The following is a 22,213-nucleotide window of genomic DNA, read 5'->3' as shown; positions in this document are numbered from 1 at the left end:
TCCTTGTTTGGACTTTGTAAAAGTATCAGTTACTCCGGAGTCAGCTGTATGAAAATAATACAAACCGTATACAGGAGAACAGACATATTATACTGGCATAATTCGATGTACTTGATAAACGCTGGCACAGAACTGCAGTGGTGCTAACGTGTGAAGTATTCCCTATGGTCTACAATTATTCAGGATTGATGCCAGACTGAGAGGATTTTTGTGATAATTTATGCTCTATGAATTAATGAGTGGCACATACTTCAGGACAACGCAAGTGCTGCTGTTGGAAGGAATAGAGCTATTTTCTTTTATGATTTATTTTTCTCTTTTTTCTGTTTTCCATGGAGAGCACGTGGCAGCATAATGTTGTAAGTGATTGTACACACATAGTATATTGATCTTGTTAAATGGTTCTGTATGTGTGTGTGATTTCCCCTTTCTCTTTCTCCTTCTCCAGGAAATCCAGTCTGATACCATTGAGGTTCCTTCTTCATACACGTATTCAAAGGCACCTATCAGATTATTTGGCTGCTGCGACTTTATTGTTTCCTTTGTCCCCTTTTTTCCCCTTCCCTGGTGTTGTCACGCTTGGTAGAGTTCAGCTATATTCTCACAGGTTGTGACACCATTAGAGGATAGGGAGAACTAGCCACATTCATCGCTCCCGCTGTACCCGGCTGAACAGGTTAGTGGTAACCTATTTGAAATCACGACAGAGTGACAAGCCCATGGTGTTGTACAGCCTGAGCGATGGATACAAACACGGTCCTAACTTCAGTGCTAGAAACCCTGACAGCCTTGCGCATGGAGGTAGATGCCTTTAGGGGAGAAAACCTGGAATTAAGGAACGAGTTGGGTACTATGAGAAGAGAGGTGGCAGGTCTCTCACGGGGTGGTCCTTCAGGTACACGAGGGTCTTCTTATATTCAGGACTGGACTTTACCTCCACCCGTTACTCACACAACAACACCGGTACCCATGGGAGGGTCTGGGCATTCCTCCATCCAGGTGATACAACCCTTGCAGCTCCCCTTAGCCCCTCCTGAGCGGTACTTTGGTGATCCAAAGAAGTTTGGTATATTTTTGGGGCAGTGCAAGCTGCACTTTATGTGCAAACCTGCGGTATTCCCTGATGACCAAGCAAAGACCGCTTTTGTTATGTCTTATTTGGGAGGGAACGCGGCTAGCTGGTCCTTCCCTTTGATAGAGAAGAATGATCCTGTTATACACAACTTTCACAATTTTTGTGAAGAGATGCGTAAACTCTTTGATTGAAAGGCACACCAGTTGTCCCTAGATAGGGAGCTCATTACACTCAAGCAAGGGTCACAAGATCTATTGACTTATATCACCACATTTAACCGGCTGGTCATCGAAACGGAATGGCCCGTGGAGAAGAGAACGTCAATGTTCTATCAAGGACTGAGGGGCGAACTGAAAGATGTATTGGCCCAGGTGGTGAACATGCCCTCCTCATGTGAAGAATTAATTGATCTGACGGTCCAATTAGATCATCGACTCCTGGATAGAAAAGGCGATAAACAAAGGTCTGACACTCGGTTTCTATTCTCTCGAGCCAAGCCAGCCGCAGAAGAGCGTTCTTCGGGGTCGGATGGAGCCGAACCCATGCAGGTAGGCGGAATAAGAGGGCCTTTGAACACTGATTTGATTTGATTTGAATAAAATTTATAACGCGCAAAAACAATAACCCGCAGGTATCAAGGCGCCTAACAATCACATCAAAATTAAAACATCCATCCTTACACATAGGCTTGTAGGAAGAGGCGAGTTTTTAAAGCCTTTCGAAATTTCAGAAGGGAAGGTAAAGATCTGAGATCAAGCGGAAGATCATTCCACCATTTGGGGGCCAGGGTAGAAAAGGCCTTACCACCCCACTTGGATCTCCGAATCCGGGGGACTGTCAGGAGCAATTTCCCGGAGGAGCGCAGGTTCCTTCCGGGGATATAGTGGGAGATGATAGATCCAACTCCCGTGTCACTACCTTTAGCAATGGCTCTATAGGTCATACATAAGACCTTGAACCGAACACGGTGTTCCACTGGTAGCCAATGCAACGCTTTCCTGGCCACTGTGGCCGAGGAGCGTCGAGGGGCATCCAGTGCAAATCTGGCTGCGGCATTCTGAACCACCTGCAAGCGCTGCAGGAGGCTCCTATTGAGCCCCGCATACAGCGCATTACAGTAGTCCAGGCGTGAGCCAATAAGTGCAGCCGCTATTTGCTTTCTGGACTGCAAGGAAAGGTATTTCCTGATCTTTCGTAGGGTGTGGATTAGGCCCCAACAGGTGGAGATGGTCCTACTCACCTGTTTGCCCAAATCCAGGGCCGGGTCTATAGTCACCCCTAAGTTCTTAGCCGATGTAGTGGGGGAAGGGCAGGCTCCTAAGGAGTCGGGCCACCAGCTGGCAGACCAGATGTTCTCTTTCCCTCCAAATACCATCACCTCAGTCTTCTCCCCATTAAGCTTAAGTGAATTCATGATCATCCACTGACCGACCGCCTCCATGCAAGATCTAAATTTGGAGGCGGTAGGTACATCTGAATGGGAGAGAGAGACGAGGATTTGGGTATCATCCGCGTAAGAGACTACCTCCATCCCGAAAGATCTTATTAATCTGGCTAGTGGGGTCACATAAATGTTAAATAGGGTCGGACTGAGAGCCGACCCTGAGGAAAGAAATCGTAGACGAATGTTGCGGTTACGTATGTATTGTGGCAAAGCAGGTCACTTTATTAAAGACTGCAAATCTCGAGTCCGTCCTCCGTATAAAAGCCCTCCTGGATTACAGAAGGCGTCTGTAGTTGAACATTTGACAGACCATTCGGAAAACTGACAAGCGCAAACAAGAAGGAGACCCCTTGTTTGCTGCTGGATGTTACTGAGGTCTTCCCTACCCTGGCCAATACTATACAATCTGCTGTAGCACACATGAATGTGTGCGTGTCCTTGGACATTCCGGATACGGGACCTGTTCAAGTTCATGCATTATTGGATTCCGGCGCTACTGGAAATTTTATGGATCAGAAGTACGCCTATGAATTAGGTATCCAGTGCGTCAGAAAGCTTAAACCAGAGCCAGTTAAGGCGGTAGACGGAACTGCCTTGACCTCCGGACCTGTGTGTTATCACACTCAAAAGTTGACCATGTAAGTCGGGTTGACACATTACGAAGTCATACAATTCGACCTCATTGATGCCCCCAACTTCAAGATCATATTAGGAATGCCCTGTCCAGACCTCCCGGTGGGGTGGAGAGCAGCATGGTCTCAATGGAAGAAGCTCCTTGCATATTACAAAATGCATCTTTTCCATCAGTAATTCCCGCTGTGACGACAGTCGACGAGTTCTTGGATGAGGTAAAGGATTCCTATAAGACATTGAACGAACAGGAGTGGTTGGATGGTGTTCCACTGCTGAGGTCTAAGGTGAACGCTCTGTTGTTCCATGACAAGAAGCTGTATATTCCTCATGTGTCTCTGCAACATAAGGTGCTACAATGGACTTATGACTCTCCCTTGGGGGGCCACCTGGGACAACAAAAGACACTGCAAACTTTGTCTAGGTACTTCTGGTGGGCCACAATGAGAAAGGATACAGAGACCTATATTCAAGGCTGTTCTGTTTGTGCTCAGTCCAAGGCTAGGCATCAGCCTTCTAGTGGTTTACTAAGGCCCATACCGATTCCTCCAGCGCCATGGCACACTGTCTCCATGGACTTCATTGTGGAAATGCCCCCTAGTTTAGGGTATGATACCATTTTAGTAGTCATAGACCATCTGACTAAAATGGGGCATTTTATAGCATTACCCAAATTACCATCATCTGGAGAGTTGGCCACGACGTTTCTGCAGCAGGTAGTTAGACTACATGGTCTTCCTTCCGTTTTAATCACTGACAGGGGTACTCAATTCACCTCTAGATTTTGGAAAGCACTGTGCATGGCAATAAAAATAGATGCTAGGTTGTCAACTAGTTATCACCCTCAGACTGATGGCAAAACAGAGAGGCTAAATCAAACATTAGAACAGTACCTTCGATGTTTCACCTTACAACACAGTGAGGAATGGAGTATGCTTCTTTGGACGGCTGTATTCGCGTACAATAATGCGAATCATTCCTCCTTAGGATGCTCTCCCTTCTACTGTCTCCATGGATATCATCCTAATATGATGCCATTTGAGCAGCCTGTTACCTCTATGCATCCATCCATACAGGAGCATCACACCCATTTGAAGGAAGTGTTACAGGAGGCTACACAACATCTAGAGACATCCAGAGACAGGGATAAGCGTCAGGCAGATAAGAAGAGAACACCCGAACCTTTGTATAAAGTGGGAGATAGAGTGTGGTTGGACACAAAACATTTAAGGTTCAAAGGGAACACTAGACTGAAGCCTAAATATATAGGACCTTATCTAATTCATAGCATTATTAATCCTGTAGCTATGAAACTCACTCTGCCTGCAACTTGGCATATTCACCCTGTATTCCATGTCTCCCTCCTGAAACCTTGCCCTCTTCACACTAGATTGCCATCTAGGCCCTCACCTGTGGTAATAGAGGGGGAAGATGAGTATGTAGTGAGGTCCATCTTGGATTCCAAGCGGGTGAGAAGGAGGATACTGTATCTAGTAGATTGGGAAGGGTATGGCCCTGAAGAAAGATCTTGGGAGCCGCGTACTAATTTGCGGTGTCCTGCCCTTTTGCGGCGTTTCCACACTCGTTTCCCTGGGAAGCCTGGTGGACCGCCGGGACGTCGGTCATGGAGAGGGGGTTCTGTCACATTTCACTCGTGAATGGATGTGTGGAATGGCTGTGAAGTCAGTTGAACTACATGGCCCAGAATGCTTAGGGGCGATGTCCTTCCTCTCTTTCCACACTTTCCTTTTTGTACTCTTCCTGTTTCTTGATCCGGTGCTTGTCACCTGAACCATGGAGTCAGTTTCAGCAGGAAGCACCGCAATTCCAGTGAAGCCGTCGCGGTGATTTCTACCCGTTTTTCTACTGTTTTCCTGTTGCCAGCCCGTCAGGAGAGTTTGTTTAATATCGTGGAGGTTTGTGAAGCGCTTTCCCCGATCGCGCACTGAACGCGCTGGGATTGGGAAGGAGCGCAGCTTGGTACATTAGAATAAGCTGAAGAATTGTTTCCTTCCACGAGGAGGTAAGGCGCCTGTGGCGCGACCCTGTTATTGAACCTGAAATAGAGCGGCTGCTCTGAACTATGGATATGCTCAAAGACTGTTGAAGGCTCAAGTAAAGTCCACATTTGTAAAGCGCACAATCACCCGTAAGGGTCTCTAGGCGCTGGGGGCCGTCGGGAAGATTAAGCGAGCTATTGCCCAGAGTCACATGGTGCTGGGCTAACCTGCCGCCGGAGCCGGGGATCGAACCGTGATCCCCAGATTCCAGCGTCAGTCGCCCTGGCCGCGGCGCCACACCTCTCAAGCAAAGGATTGTGAGTTGTTGTGAAGGGTGGAGTTAAAACCCTATGACACGTGCAATCCTTGTTTGGACTTTGTAAAAGTATCAGTTTCTCCGGAGTCAGCTGTATGAAAATAATACAAACCGTATACAGGAGAACAGACATATTATACTGGCATAATTCGATGTACTTGATAAACACTGGCACAGAACTGCAGTGGTGCTAACGTGTGAAGTATTCCCTATGGTCTACAATTATTCAGGATTGATGCCAGACAGAGGATTTTTGTGATAATTTATGCTCTATGAATTAATGAGTGGCACATACTTCAGGACAACGCAAGTGCTGCTGTTGGAAGGAATAGAGCTATTTTCTTTTATGATATATTTTTCTCTTTTTTCTGTTTTCCATGGAGAGCACGTGGCAGCATAATGTTGTAAGTGATTGTACACACATAGTATATTGATCTTGTTAAATGGTTCTGTATGTGTGTGTGATTTCCCCTTTCTCTTTCTCCTTCTCCAGGAAATCCAGTCTGATACCATTGAGGTTCCTTCTTCATACACGTATTTAAAGGCACCTATCAGATTATTTGGCTGCTGCGACTTTATTGTTTCCTTTGTCCCCTTTTTTCCCCTTCCCTGGTGTTGTCACGCTTGGTAGAGTTTAGCTATATTCTCACAGGTTGTGACACCATTAGAGGATAGGGAGAACTAGCCACATTCATCGCTCCCGCTGTACCCAGCTGAACAGGTTAGTGGTAACCTATTTGAAATCACGACAACATGGTGGTGGTGGACATGGTGGATGTGGATGTGGTGGTGGTGGTGTTGGTGGACATGGTGGTGGTGGACGTGGTGGTGGTCGTGGACGTGCTGGTGAATGTGGTGGGCATGGTGGTGGACGTGGTGGTGGATGTGGTGATGGTGGACGTGATGAGGACGTGATGGAGGACGTGGTGGTGGTGGGCATGATGGTGGATGGGGTGGTGGTGGATGTGGTGGTGATGGACGTGGTGGTGGTGACGTGGTGGTGGTGACGTGGGGGTGGACATGGTGGTGGTGGATGTGGTGGTGGTGGACGTGGTGGATGTGGGGGTGGACGTGGTGGTGGACGCGGTGGAGGACATGGTGTTGGTGGACGTGGTGGTGGTGGACGTGGTGGTGGTAGTGGACATGGTGGTGCACGTGGTGGTGGTGGAGGACGTGGTGGTGGTGGAGGACGTGGTGGTGATGGAGGACGTGGTGGTGATGGAGGACGTGGTGGTGATGGAGGACGTGGTGGTGATGGAGGACGTGGTGGTGATGGAGGACGTGGTGGTGGAGGACGTGGTGGTGGTGGACACGGTGGTGGTGGTGGACACGGTGGTGGTGGTGGACACGGTGGTGGTGGTGGACACGGTGGTGGTGGACGTGGTGGAAATAGTGATGGTGGACGTGGTGGTGGACAAGGTAATGGTGGACGTGGTGGTGGACGTTGTCGTGCTGGATGTGGTGGTGGTGGACATGGTGGTGGTGGACATGGTGGTAGAAGTGGTGGTGGACATGGTGGTGGTGGATATGGTGTACGTGTTAGTGGTGGACGTAGTGGTGAACGTGGTGGTGGACGTGATGGTGGACGTGATGGTGGAGGTGATGGTGGAGGTGATGGTGGTGGTGGTAGTGGACGTGGTGGTGGTGGACATTGTAGTGGTAGACATGGTGGTGGTGGTTGTGGTGGACGGGGTGGTGGTGGACGTGGTGGTGGTGGTGGTGGACGTGGTAGTGGTCATGGTGGTGGACATGGTGGTGGACGGGGTGGTGGTGGTGGACGTGGTGGTTGGGGTGAAATAATAGGGTTCTAGATTTGTTAAAATGGTTTCATTTTTAAGTGCGGTATAGGCGCCCAGATTAACCATCAGAGGCCGCGTGCGATTCATTATGGATTGTTATGTTGCTGGTATAACTAAGTACCGATTGTATGGCTGCCCGTATGACCGCTGTGAGTGCTTTAGTTTCCTGGATGTATGTCACGCTGTATATACGAACTGTGTTTACTTGTGCTTTTGTGCCTCTTTTAGGCAGATTGCTCCAATTGGTCAAGAACCATGTGACCTTCGAAGTAAAGGTACGGGTAATGTGCCAAACTACACCAACAGAGCGGCACAACTATTTTTGTCCCCGTGCCTACCAAAATCGAAGGTGTCCTTGTGTAACCCTCTTTACATTTTACAAATTGAATTGCTATATACCCGGTACACAATGAAAAATCATTGCAAGTTGCAGCTTAGTTATTGGCTCTGGGTGCCTCAGGTTCTTGGTGAACCTAAAAGTCCTATATATCCCCGCAACTAAAGGGGTCCAGCAAACATAATGGTGTATTGCTTTCAAACATCTGCCACACTTAGAATAAGTTACAGGTGAAAAGTGTTGCCACAAATGGCTGTTCTTTCAAATCAATTTCAATATTTTTTTTTATTTCAACTGTTAGTTTCTATAGGAAAACCGCAAAGGATCTACACAAATGACCCCTTGCTGAATTCAGAATTTGTTTAGTTTTCAGAAATGTATAGCTTTTTGGGATCAATTATTAATTTTACACCCATTTCTATTATTAACTAGAAGGTGGTTGAAAGCACAAAAAATAGGAAAAATAGGCTATGTCCCAGTAAAATGCCAAAACTGTGTAGAAACTTTCTGTGTTCTGACAAAAGTCAGCCTGTTTCTGAAAGGTGGGAAGACTGTGATTTTAGCACCACAAACCCTTTGTTTATACCATTTGTAGGGGAAAAACAGATGCTTTCTTTTGCAGTACTTTTCCCCCCCAAAAAACAAATTTAGCTGTATGTTGGCTAATTTCTCGGGACAATCCACAAACCCTGGGTACCTTTAGAATCCTAAGAATGTTGGAAGAAAAGGACGCAAGTTTGGAATGGATGTCTTATGTGGACAAAAAGTTACATGCGCCTAAGCGCGAACTACCATAAATAGCCAAAAAAACGGCTTAGCATAGGGGAGCTAGCTGCGAAGGGGTTAATTACTGCATACGTTGACTGTAAGACTCTGCTTTTCAAACTCCGCCCCCTTGTTACTCCACCCACTTTCCTTTGCCGCACCATGATCCCCTATTTATTGGTCTCCAAAGTATTGTTTGTCCAACACCAGCACTGATGCTACAAAACACTACTTGACTTCATTTCCCTTTTATAGTCCGGTGCTTTCTTTTCCCAAAGCACCACTTTAAGGTGTGTTTAATCCAATCTGTTTAATTGAAATGAACCAATTACAAGAAAACAATGTATTTAGTAATTGAAAGCTCAGGAAATGACTGGAAACAAGGCGACCCAAGGACAGCATCACCAGTTAAAGCTGCACACATGGCTTTTGTTACACTGCGCCTCCCTTGCAAATATCTGGGGCAAAGGAAGAAGACGACGCCCTCTGTGGACAAGCATTTGTAATGTAATAGGTCTCACATTTACGGGAGTTTGAGCTATTGGCATTGTAAATGACAATGCCTTTTATTTATGTGTTGTTTAGCTTGAACTCTTGCAAATGCGAGACCTACTGCATTGCAAATGCCAGCGTCTGTGCTGTACAAGCATTTGCAATGCAATAGGTCTCGCATTTACAAGAGTTTAAGCTATTAGCAATGAAATGTTATTGCATTTTAATTATTTCTTTTGCTAATTAACACATGAATAAAAGGCATTGCCATTTACAATGGCAGTAGCTCAAACTTGTAAATGCGTGTCAAAGAAGCGTCTGCCATTGTCCTGGGCTGCTCGGAAAGTGAAAGCAGGCATGGCGCGCTGAATGTTGCAGGACAGCATGTGTTGCCAACAGTAGGCGAAACTCATTAAAGAAAATAGTGCTTATAGGTTGCAAGTAACAACACACGTAACAGGGGGTGTTGCCATGGAAGGTTACAAAATGAGACAAGGCGGTACTAAGGAGGGACTACTAAACCTTTTGACTAACGAACAGCCACAGTTTACAGTAGACAATGACACAATCCAATAAAAAATGTGGGAAGAGCTTCAAGTCCCTACCTGAGTACAGCAAGCCTCGCACAACAGAGAATGTGTGCCCAGGCTCGACCTAAACAAGCATTTGCAATGCAATAGGTCTAGCATTTGCGAGAGTTTAAACTATTGGCATTGTAAATGACAATGTCTTTTATTTATCTGTTTTGATAATTAACACATAAATAAAAGGCATTGCCTTTTACAATGCTAATAGCTCAAACTCTTGTAAATGCAGGACCTATTCAAAGAACCGTCCGCCATAGTCCAGGGCTGCTTAGAAAGTGAAAGCACGCATGTCGCCCTGAATGCTGCAGGAAAGCATGTCGTGCCTGCAGTATAAGAAAATATTTAAAGAAAATATTGCTTATAGACCAAAAAAGACGTACTGTGTAACAACCGAAGTAAAAGGGCCAGTCCTCATGGAAGGTTACAAATGAAGACAATGCGATACTAAGGAGGGACTAACAAGCATAATAACAAATAAGAAGTCAGCATTTACGAAGGACAATGATACAAGCCAATGACAAATATGGGCGGGGAGTGGGCAGGGCTTCTATTACAGACTCCAATACAGCATGCCTCACAGAGCAGTGCATGTGCTGCCCAGGCTCAACCTAAAAACTGCTAGGCAAAATACAGCTTCACTCACCCTTGAGAGAATCACAGAGACAATAAAAAACAAGCATTTACAATGCAATAGGTCTTGTATTTGCAAGAGTTTAAGCTATTGGCTTTGTAAATGACAATGCCTGTTATTTATGTTTTCAAAACCAATACGTAAATAAAAGATATTGTTATTTACAATGCCAATGGTGCAAATGTGAGACCTATTGCATTGTAAATGCTTGTTTTCATTGGCTGGGGCCAGTCGAAGGGTGATGGGGCAAATGGGGGAAAGGAAGGAGTGAAGTTTAAAAGGTAATTTAAGATGGTCTGTTTAAATGAAAAGGGCTGTAGGAATCCTCCCGGGTAAATGAAAACCAAATACTTGCTCTGCATTTTAAATAACAAGCATTTGTAACACACGGAGAATGGAAGAGAGGATATGAGAGCAAAGCAAACGGCCAGCCTAAGAAGATTTATGGCTCGATTAGGGAGATAAGCTATGTATGGTGTGGGGATGTTGTGAGCGCTGAAAGGGAGGGGCCCCAGAAGATAGACTCTGGATGCGAGGCTCTGTATGTTTTAAGTAAATGTGCTTGTCCTGTGCTGGCTGGTGCTCAGGGAATAAAAAGAGAGGTAGAGGTTAATGGGGGGGGGGGATGAGGGAAATGGAGATAACCCCTCCTAAACAAAGCTGATTCATTTGGAGCGATGATGTGGCATAACATGCAAAGCTGGGGACTTTGGAACTTGGGAACGTTGTTCGAGTATCCACCTTAGCTCTCTGTGCCTTCCAAAAATCAATAATGCTAGAAACCGGTCCTCGGAAGCTTGTTTCCGGTCCAGGGAAGGCATGGCTTGGCAGTACGGGCTGGACTGTTCCCATGAGGCACAGGGTCAGACTGATTTGCATATAGCCATGTCTGAACTGGGGTGGCAGAGTGGGCTAAAGAACGGTGATGGATTAAACCCAGATCTTTTGACTGGGTGTGAGTGTTTGATTGGGGGGTCATTGGCACAGCTTGGGGGCACTTTTGAACAGCGTACCTGCCAGCAGAGGAGGCTCCGGTTTGTTGACGCTCTCCCCTGCCGCCGAAGGTTCACGGCTGCCGAGTGGGGAGGAGCGCTGCACCAGGACTACACTTCCCAGCGTCCCAGCACTACCGGGACCGGGACGCCGCCTCCTGACCCGTGCAGCTTCCGCCCGGAGGTGCATAAACACCAGGAGCACCTCCGGTGGAGCGGGGGTCATTGGCACAGCTTGGGGGCACTTTTGAACAGCGTACCTGCCAGCAGAGGAGGCTCCGGTTTGTTGACGCTCTCCCCTGCCGCCGAAGGTTCACGGCTGCCGAGTGGGGAGGAGCGCTGCACCAGGACTACACTTCCCAGCGTCCCAGCACTACCGGGACCGGGACGCCGCCTCCTGACCCGTGCAGCTTCCGCCCGGAGGTGCATAAACACCAGGAGCACCTCCGGTGGAGCGGGGGTCATTGGCACAGCTTGGGGGCACTTTTGAACAGCGTACCTGCCAGCAGAGGAGGCTCCGGTTTGTTGACGCTCTCCCCTGCCGCCGAAGGTTCACGGCTGCCGAGTGGGGAGGAGCGCTGCACCAGGACTACACTTCCCAGCGTCCCAGCACTACCGGGACCGGGACGCCGCCTCCTGACCCGTGCAGCTTCCGCCCGGAGGTGCATAAACACCAGGAGCACCTCCGGTGGAGCGGGGGTCATTGGCACAGCTTGGGGGCACTTTTGAACAGCGTACCTGCCAGCAGAGGAGGCTCCGGTTTGTTGACGCTCTCCCCTGCCGCCGAAGGTTCACGGCTGCCGAGTGGGGAGGAGCGCTGCACCAGGACTACACTTCCCAGCGTCCCAGCACTACCGGGACCGGGACGCCGCCTCCTGACCCGTGCAGCTTCCGCCCGGAGGTGCATAAACACCAGGAGCACCTCCCGCGTCGCGGGACGCGCGCGGAGCCCGGGCAGAGGGCGGGCCGTCTAAGGCCGTCCGGGGACGGCGAGGGACGGGACGGGCCACTCCCTTTGGTCCGCACATACTTGATACCACACATAGGCATTTGCACAGGTCAGTGGAGCCCGTGATACTTACTCTTTAAATCCCTACGACTGCTTGCTGGAGGATTGGTAGAAACCAACGCCATACAAAGTTTTGACGAGAAGGAAGGAGATCACAGGGGAATGATGCCAACTCACCCCAACACACGCTCGACCGGGATTAAGCCTCCCAAGAGAACTACCCCTAAGCCAACAAAGGGGGAAATAAAGGAGGCAGCCCACGTAAAGGGGAATAAACCCACAGCTATCGATCTAATGCTAAAAAAAGTCACAGGGGAAATTGAACGAATGGAACGGAGCTTATCCTCCTCACCTAATCTCATTGCCATCACTCAAACACCCCCCAGAGACACATTATTGATTGATAGCTTAAACACCCAGGGCAGCATGTCTCAAACAAACTACGACACAGTGGAGGTCCCTTGTGCCCAAACCACAGGGCCACAATCCCCGGAACTTATAGACACGCCCCCCCGGAAAGGAAGGAAGCGAGGAGGGAGGAATAAGGGCCAGCAGAGGCAGAGGAAAGCACCAACAAGAATTAATTCCCCAATAAGCCCTCAAGAGTATAACTCATCAGAAAATAACCCACGAGTGGACATTACTCCCCCAGGGTGGATTGAGCAAGTAGTAATGGATATTAAAACACAGTTAGAATCCTTTATTGCGGCACAACTAAAACCCATTATAAGCAAGGTAGACAAAATAATGTGTGAGTTTTCCAAACAAACCAAGGCATTAGAAAACGTACTTGCAAAAACCTCTGCGGATCACTCACAATCAACGGAGGAAATCACAAATAATAAGGCAAACGCACAGAGGGCTCAGAATAACAACTGTGTTAGCCATGATCAACAGGCTATAGCTCAGATCCATGAGGTCCCCAACTCTGCCCAAAACCCCAAAGGGGGTACAAATGATAACTCTAAAGGGAGACAACAACAGGGTGCGAATAACATTCAGAGGGAGAAACCTCCCATACAACCACTAATGCAATGGAGACAAGATGAGCGCCCACAGAGAGATGGGAATTACAATAGCTGTGATACAGACCTAGATTCTTTTAACAACATTAATCCTCAGGCACCTCACTTAGATTTACCCCCTGAGGCGACCCCCTTCGTAATAATCTTCGCAGGGGTACCTGAAAATAGGCCTAACGAGAGAGAAACACACCCACAATTGCTCTCAAAAATCTCTAAATGGTTGAACACCCACAGACCCTTGAATAGTGGGAAAAGAGGAGAGATTCTAAGTGTAAGAAGGGTAAATTGGGTGGGGGGGAGAGAGAAAGATATTAGAGGAGACTGTATAGTCGCAAACTTCACGGACACCAGTCTGGTAGAGTACATCCTGAAGAACTCCAACAGGAATCAAACCAGCACAATTCGTGCTCTCCCACTTGGATATTTCTACCCAAGGACACGAAATAACAATCGTGTGGAGGACGAGGGTGGATGGTCGCTGGTTAGATCACAGCGCCCACGCAGACCTAGACTAGTAAGCCACCTCGAACAGCCCTACTCCCACCGTGATTACCCCCAATGGAGGAATAGATATGCCCCATTTCAATCTCTAGAGGACATAGATTGACTCAATGTCACTCCACCCACCCCTAAGAACTTTATTGGAAGCCCGGCCATTAGTAGCTATCTCGGCCCACAAGTAGGGACCATAGGGGGGAGCGAGGAGAGTATACTAACTAGGGGACTAGACTCACCCCAGCCTCAGAGGGAAAAGGAAAAAACAGCCAAACTAAAAATACCATCAGATGGGGTGGAGAGAGCTACTGAAACCCTTGTGGCAATAGGCAAAGGAAAGTGGGAGGGCCTGACTATCCTATCGTGGAATGTCGCAGGGCTGGAAGCCAAATTAAAAAACAAGGAATGGCTAGAATTTACCAAATGTTTTCATGTTATAGCGCTCCAGGAAACATGGGCTAGAGACTCGGGCCCATGCCAACTGGAAGGCTATAAATGTTTCTTTAAACCGGCACAGGGTACCAACTCGGGAAGAGCAAAGGGAGGCCTGGCTCTATATGTAGACTTAGACCTGAAGGGTTCTTGGTCATATAACGACTGCTCCTCAGATAATATACAAGCAGTTAGACTTACTCATCAGGGGGAGTGTCTACTGTTCGTGAATTTTTATAATTCCGGACCAGTGGAGGGAAACTACCCAATCTTAGAGCAACTGGAAAGCGGTCTAATTGAGGAACTAGATCAAAGGATGACGGGGAGTGAACCAACTGTTTTGTTGATGGGGGATTTTAATTGCCACTTATGCCCCAAATTATCCCCCCTAACTCCCGACTGGTCAGGTTGCCCTTTAGAAAAGGGCCCCCACTTCTCACATACTAAAGAGGGTACATTATTGATGAAGTTACTAGAAAACTTTGCCCTTACTATGGTTATGGATCTAGCCGCTTATAAGGCTGGTGAATGCCCAATACCAACCTTTAAGGGTAAAGGAGGGGGCTCTATAATAGATTACGTCATGATATCTGCCTGGGCTAGGGAAAGGATCATAAATACCAGGACAGAGTGGAGTCCCTTTAGTGACCACAACCCTATTATAGTAGAAATTAAAGGGAAAGATCTCATCAAAAATGCATCAGGGGTGATCCAACAAGTGGAAATCAAACCAATAGATCAAGGGAGACGCCTGAGGTGGTCAGTGATTAACCCCCAAGATTTTTATGTTAAATTAGCCAGTGAAGGGAAAGACCACATAGAGGCCTGTCTAGATGTCACAATAGAGGGCAGAGGAGTAGTAGAGGCATTTGAACTCTTAACTAAAATTATAGAGAAACTCCTGACAACCAAGAAGCCCGTAAACCTGCAATCCACGCCCAGATGGTTTGATACTAATTGTTCTAAAGCGTTAAGAGACTTAAAACAGAGCCTGAAAATGACACCAAGGGACAAAAATGAAATTACTCGCTGTAGACAAAACTACAAAACCCAGGTTAAGACTAGAAAAAGCACTCTCCAAAAGGAAATTTGGGCAGACTTAAGGGAGGCCGGTGAAAACAAGGACTACACCCAGTTCTGGAAAATTATAAATAAACCATGTTTCCACGACTCAACCTCCCCAGTCATCAGCTCAAACATTTTGCCGGAACAATGGATCGCCCATTTCAAATCCCTGTATAACCAGCAGGATGTAGACATTGGTGACGGAATCTGGAGGGGGCCAAGGGCAGAAAAACTCGAATTATCTCTGGATGAAACTCTTAAGGCAATTTTAGGGCTAACACGAAATAAAGCCCCGGGCCCAGATGGAACCCCGCCGGATCTTTTTCTTAGCAATACGGATCTTTGGGCCCCAGTGGTAATGAGAGTATTGAATGCTGCCATCAAAACGGGCCTGCCGAGATCATGGTCCACTGCGGTGATTGTCCCGATCTACAAGAAAGGCTGTAGGGACAGCCCGCAGTGTTATAGACCAATCTCGCTCATCGACGTCTCTGCTAAGGTACTGGGGAGGGCACTTCTCAATCGTCTACAGGATTGGACTGACACACATAATATCCTGGTGGACACCCAGTATGGGTTCAGAGCTGGGAGATCAACCACCGACCAGTGCCTCAACCTGTACCTGCTTACTGCTAAGTACACCAAAGCGTCTGAAGGTACCATGTACATGGGGTTCATGGACTTAGCAGCTGCATTTGATAATGTTAACAGAGTCAAACTATGGTCGATCATGTTTAATCTGGGGATTGATCCGGACCTCATCAACATCTTGAGGGAACTCCACTGGAACACCACTGCCAAGGTCCGCTACAGTGCGGGGGGGGTGAGTACCGATCCCTTCCTGTGCTCGGGCGGGGTCAGGCAGGGGTGTATCCTGGCACCTTTTTTGTTTTCCCTCTATATAAACGGCCTGGAGAGTGATCTTTTAGCACTGGGAACCGATTGTCCAAAGGTGGGCTCACGTCATCTGCCAGTACTTTTGTACGCCGACGACGCCGTCCTCTTGGCCCGGACGGCGGTCGGCTTGCAGCGCCTAATTAAGGGTTTTGCAGATTTTATGAGAAAATTGGACCTATCTGTAAATATGACAAAATCCTTCATTATGATAGTGGGGAAGAAACCCCAGAAGAAATTTGTATTTAAACTGGGGGATCATGTCCTGGACAGCGTTAAAACATTCCCATATCTGGGTCTCTTATTCGACGAGAAGCTAAAGTTCGCCCCGCTGGTAGAGGAAAGGGCGAGGAGACTTGTCTCAGCTAATGGAGCCATATTAAACTTTGCTCGTCGAATGGGAAGGTGGTCCCCAGAGCAGGTGCTGACCCTGTATAGATCAGTCAGCATCTCAAAGACTATTTACGGATCTGAAGTCTGGGGTTTCAGAGATGCTCAACTAATTCAAAGCGAGGAAGAGAAATTTTTAAAAAAACTGTTAAAACTCCCGCTGAGCACTTCCGCTGCAGTAACACACAATGAGCTGGGAATAACATATATAGCGGACTTGATTAGACTGAGACCCATATTGGCCTGGATCAAAATTTGGCTAAATCCTCACGCGGAACTATCAAAACAGATCATCCAGGATTGCTTGACGAAAGAAAAATCCCTCCAAATCCCCTGGCTGAAATACATTAAAGATACCCTGGGGGAAATAGATGAACAAAGATTATTTCTGGACCCATCCTTGGTGGACATATACACCAGTCACTCGGTACAAGGGCAATTGCTGGACAAATTTAGGGGCAGGAGGAGGGAGTTTGACTCTATTAAATCCTCGGTAGTGGCGCATTCACTAGTCTCAAACCAAGTTGGCATGGAACCTTACCTCTTTTTATTGCATAGTCAGCACGAGAGGTTTTTATTGACTCGTTTTAGGCTCAATTTGTTGCACCACAATTTAGCTCACCCATCAGGGTTTACTCCAACAATTGAGCAGAAGGGTGCCTGCGGCTGCGACAATAGGTCTCCGCAGGACACCCTTCATTTTGTATTATTGTGTCCTTATTTTAAAACACCCCGTCAAAGATTTTTAGTAGGGATTTTAAAAGACTCCAAAATCATCCATGCCAAATCTGCCTTACTGTTTCTGCAAAGAGCCACCGAAATGCGAACCTTATGTGCCATTATAAGCTTTCTTAAAGTTGCTTTTAAACTGAGAAACACTATGGGCTGTTGAAATTGGTAGGCAACGGAGCTATCTATTATGTGATTTGGACTCTTTGTATGTCATTTGCACTCTGGCCCTTTTAGTATCAATAACTCTCCTGTTTAAATGTGATGCCCCTTTCCTTTCTTTAATGAGATGTCGTCGAGAAAGTTTATGATCATGTTTTTTTTTATTGTGATGTATTTTCATGATGGTTTTTAACCTTCGAAATAAATAAACAAACGAAACGAAACGAGTGTTTGATTGGTTCGGATGCTCCGTCCATCACCACCCCCTTTTGTACCGCTTTTGGCCGCCATAAGTGTGGCAGGGTACGCTCAGACGTGAGTCCCTTGCTCACTTTGCCACTGGATTCAAGCAAGCCGGGCTGAAGACGGCTGTAATGCCAGAAACCGGTCCTCTGAAGCTTGTTTCCGGTCCAGGGAAGGCATGGCTTGGCAGTTCGGGCTGGACTGTTCCCATGAGGCACAGGGTCAGACTGATTTGCATATAGCCATGTCTGAACTGGGGTGGCAGAGTGGGCTAAAGAACGGTGATGGATTAAACCCAGATCTTTTGACTGGGTGTGAGTGTTTGATTGGTTCGGATGCTCCGTCCATCACCACCCCCTTTTGTTCCAAAACTCAAATGCAGACCATGTTGAGTATTAAAAGTTTAGTAAAGCAAAAGCCTGCTTTTATTTTTGCCTCTGTATGTTTCAAAGGGGACGGCAGGCAGATGATGCAGTGGCGCAAGAACAGCTGTGACAAACTTAAAAAACAATCTACATTGTGATGTAATCCAAGTGAGCAGCGCTTGGTTTGTTAACATAAATAAATGCATCACTAAAAGCGTGCAGCGTGCTGCGATGTCGTAGATCAAATAGAAAAAGAATCCACATACACCGTGATGTACCGAAGTCGCCTGCGGCGTACCGCAAGGATCCTCGCTCAGCCCCACCCTCTTCAACGTCTACATGAGCCCGCTCGCGGCCATCGCACGCCAACACAACCTAAACATCATTTCCTACGCCGACGACACCCAGCTGATCCTCTCCCTCACCAACGACCCCACCACCGCCAGAGCCAGCCTACACGAAGGAATGAATGACGTCGCCGAGTGGATGATGAACAGCCGCCTGAAACTGAACTCAGACAAGACGGAAGTCCTCATTCTGGGATCATCCCCCTCCGTCTGGGACGACTCCTGGTGGCCCCCTGCCCTGGGCACCACCCCCAAACCAACGGACCACGCACGAAACCTGGGCTTCATCCTGGACTCCTCCCTCTCGATGGCCAAACAAGTCAACGCCGTCTCGTCATCCTGTTTCAACACCCTGCGAATGCTCCGAAAGATCTTTCGTTGGATCCCCACCGAAACCAGGAAGACGGTCACCCAGGCACTCGTCACCAGCCGACTGGACTACGGGAACACCCTCTGCGCGGGAACCACAGCCAAACTACAGAAAAGACTCCAGCGCATACAGAACGCCTCCGCACGACTCGTCCTGGACATCCCCCGCCACAACCACATCTCCGCCCACCTGAGAGACCTGCACTGGCTCCCCGTCAGCAAGAGGATCACGTTCAGACTCCTCACCCACGCTCACAAGGCTCTCCACGACCTGGGCCCCAAGTACCTCAACAACCACCTCACTTTCTACACGCCCACCCGCCAGCTGCGTTCGACCAGCCTCGCCCTCGCCACCGTACCTCGCATTCGCAGAGCCACCGCCGGAGGAAGATCCTTCTCCTACCTGGCAGCCAAGACATGGAACTCCCTCCCCATACACCTACGGCTGACCCAGGACCATCTCTCCTTCAGGAAGCAACTCAAGACCTGGCTGTACGAGCAGTAACGGAACCCCCCCCAGCGCCTTGAGACCCTAGCGGGTGAGCAGCGAGCTTTATAAATTGTTTGATTGAGTGATGTAATCCAAGCAGCGCTTGGCTTGCTAACAAAAATAAATACATTACTCAAAGAGTACATCCTGCTGCGATGTAGTGCTCACTGACTTATTAAGCAGACCATGTAAGGAAACAAGAAAAAAGTCCAGTCCTTATGGGAGGTTACAAATGCAAACAAGGCGGTACCAAGGAGGGACTAACAAGCCTAATGATGAATGGAAGCCAGCGTTTAAGAAGGACAATGACACAAGCCAATTAAAAAAAATATGGGCGGAGCTTCAAAGCCATACTCTACTGCTTGCCTCGCAGCAGCGCATGCGCTGGCCAGGCTCGACCTAAAAAGGGCTGCAGAGTGAAACAGTGCACCTCGTTAGAAACGAAAATGCTGGACTTGCAACCGGATAGAAGCCCAGCCCAAATTGGCAATCTGCCAAAACGTTTTCCATATATCATCCATCGTGTGCACTCCGTATATTGATTCTGGCAAGACTGGGCTTATTTGTCAATGAAGAGGGGGGTGTCACATTGTCTCGATCTGGGTTTGAATCACCCAGCCGAAGATTTGGGGATGGTTACAGTGTCGCACTCTAAATCTGTTTATGGTGTGGGAACCCACCCCCAGATCTCTGCAAGTAGTTCACTCATTACCATGGATGGAGGGGTTCTTTTATGACATCCCTCCACCGTTCAGTGGTTTACAAAGCCGAGAGCGTTGCTGACCGCCCACACGCCCCCTTACCCTCGCCCACACGCCCCCTGCCCTAACTCCGAGAGCCCTGATCGTCGCTAGCCCGAAGCTCCCTCGAGAGGACCCGTACCTTCCATCTTGACCCTTATATCCACCGGAGCCTTTCACCCCACCTCCACCTCATGGCCGCTTGCTTCTGTGCTCACCTCGCCGGCCCGCAGTGCCAGCTGCACGGCGGTGTCCATGCACTCCTTCCAGGGGTCCTCGGCATCGCCGGGCCCAGCCGCCTCCTGCTGCTGAGGCCTCATTTCTCCTCTCCGGTGGAGGCAGGAATTGGGGCGAATCTCCTCTCCCAGGATACTGGGCGCCTCCCCCGGCCGGTGGGGGCACCAGCTGACGCTGAGATACGGTCTACTTCGAGGGGGTGGCGGGCTGGTCTCTCCTCGATGCTGCAGCCGCCAGAAGAACCGCCTCTTGATGCTCCTGCGGATTATCTGCTCTCACGAGGCCCGTGTGAGGATAAGCTATTGTGAGAGGGTCTCGGTCTCACCGGCTCTCCCGCATTACCTCCGTCTTCCTTGCTGCCCCTCATTTCCCGTTTCACTTATTCACAATGTATGGCGCCATCTAGACCTTTCACTGCCTCTACCGCCCTCGCCGTGGCAGTATTGCTGACTTCCCCTCTCTGACCCTCAATCTCACTCCCAGGATCCGCCCACCCTTCACTGCCTCGGTCTACCGCTACCTGTTCTCATTTGTTGTCATTTTAAATTTGGACCTTTCTCGTTCGTATTTACAGAATCGTTATAAATGCTGGCGTAAATAGGGGAACGAAGCACTAATTTACCAACCAGTCGCTAGGATTTTTACTTTATAATTTTTAGGCGTCTTTGTCAATTAATGGTCAAATTGTGCATTACCTGCCAAAATTAAAATCGCAACATTTCTTTCTTGAGGTTAATGTTTAGTTCATGCAGTAAGGAGTAATTCAATAGACACTAAAACCAGCATTTGTCTCCGAACAATATTTAAAACGTAGTTTCCCTTCTCCAACTCTACCAAGTTTAAGACACCTTGGTGTCTATTTACTAAGATTTAATACCGTGTTTGCGCCTCAAAAGTGATGCAAATCTTTTTTTGCTAATTCACTTTCCAGCCCTAAAATTGTTTAGCCCTGGAAAATGCTCGAAAGTAGTGCAAAGCAACACATAACACTGTCTTCTCAAAAAAACTACAAAGAAAATTGTAACAAGCATTTGCAATGCAATAGGTCTCGCATTATGAAAGTTTGAGCTATTGGTCTTGTAAATGACAATTTTTTTATTTATGTGTTGGTTTTGAAAATAGCGAAATTAATAGCTTTGTCATTTACAATGCCAATACTTTTATCTTTTGCAAATGTGACACCTATAGCATTTGTAATGCAACATGTTTTGTATTTACGTGACTTAGATGTATTGATATTACAAATAACAATGGCTTTTAATTTTTTTAAATAATTAATACTTAAATAAAAAGTTATTGTAATTTATAATGGCAATAGCTTAAACTTTTGCAAATAACTTTTGTGAGGATTATGTTCAGTGTATTTTATTGGGACAAAAATCCAAGAACAGAAGTGAAATCTTAACATCTTTGTAACATTTGTAATAAAGCTTGAAACATTGAGAGAACATATTTGAACCAGTTGATGTTGAATAGTTGCACAGATTGATACTGTGGTGGCAACGAGTGATGCTGTTGCGTTTAGTGATGCTGTGGTAGCGCATATTGATGCTGTGGTGCCCCTGAGTGATGCTGTGGTGCCCCTGAGTACGGTAGAGTGAGTGAGGGCGGTGGAGTGAGTGAGGGCGGTGGAGTGAGTGAGGGCGGTAGAGTGAGTGAGTGAGGGCGGTAGAGTGAGTGAGGGCGGTAGAGTGGGGCGGTAGAGTGAGGGCGGTAGAGTGAGGGCGGTAGAGTGGTAGAGTGAGGGCGGTAGAGTGGTAGAGTGAGGGCGGTAGAGTGAGTGCGATAGAGTGGTAGAGTGAGGGCGGTAGAGTGGTAGAGTGAGGGCGGTAGAGTGGTAGAGTGAGGGCGGTAGAGTGGTAGAGTGAGGGCGGTAGAGTGGTAGAGGTATGTGAGAGGGTGAGGGTGTGTGTGAGAGTGAGGGTGTGTGAGAGTGAGGGTGTGTGAGTGTGAGAGTGTGTGAGAGCGAGGGTGTGTGAGAGCGAGGGTGTGTGAGAGCGAGGGTGTGTGAGAGCGAGGGTGTGTGAGAGCGAGGGTGTGTGAGAGTGAGGGTGTGTGAGAGTGCGACTGTGTGAGTGAGGGCGTGCAAGGGTGAGGGTGAGGGGGTGTGAGTGGGTGAGGGGGTGTGAGAGGGTGAGGGTGAAGGGGTGTGA

General features: G+C 48.0%; 1 protein-coding gene across 1 annotated transcript in view; it reads right to left on the bottom strand.

Moving 5' to 3' along the window:
• IMPA2 (inositol monophosphatase 2) overlaps positions 1-20,432 on the bottom strand; it is a 183,730-nt gene extending 163,298 nt beyond the window's left edge. The window contains exon 1 of the mRNA XM_078650515.1: positions 20,042-20,432. Within this exon, the coding sequence (XP_078506641.1) occupies positions 20,042-20,143 (102 nt within the window). The 5' untranslated portion in view covers positions 20,144-20,432. The remainder of the gene's footprint in view (positions 1-20,041) is intronic.
• Between the last annotated feature and the right edge of the window lie 1,781 nt (positions 20,433-22,213).

Source organism: Lissotriton helveticus, chromosome 7, assembly GCF_964261635.1.
Source record: "Lissotriton helveticus chromosome 7, aLisHel1.1, whole genome shotgun sequence".
NCBI lineage: Eukaryota > Metazoa > Chordata > Amphibia > Caudata > Salamandridae > Lissotriton > Lissotriton helveticus.
This window is presented reverse-complemented; position numbering and strand designations above follow the sequence as displayed.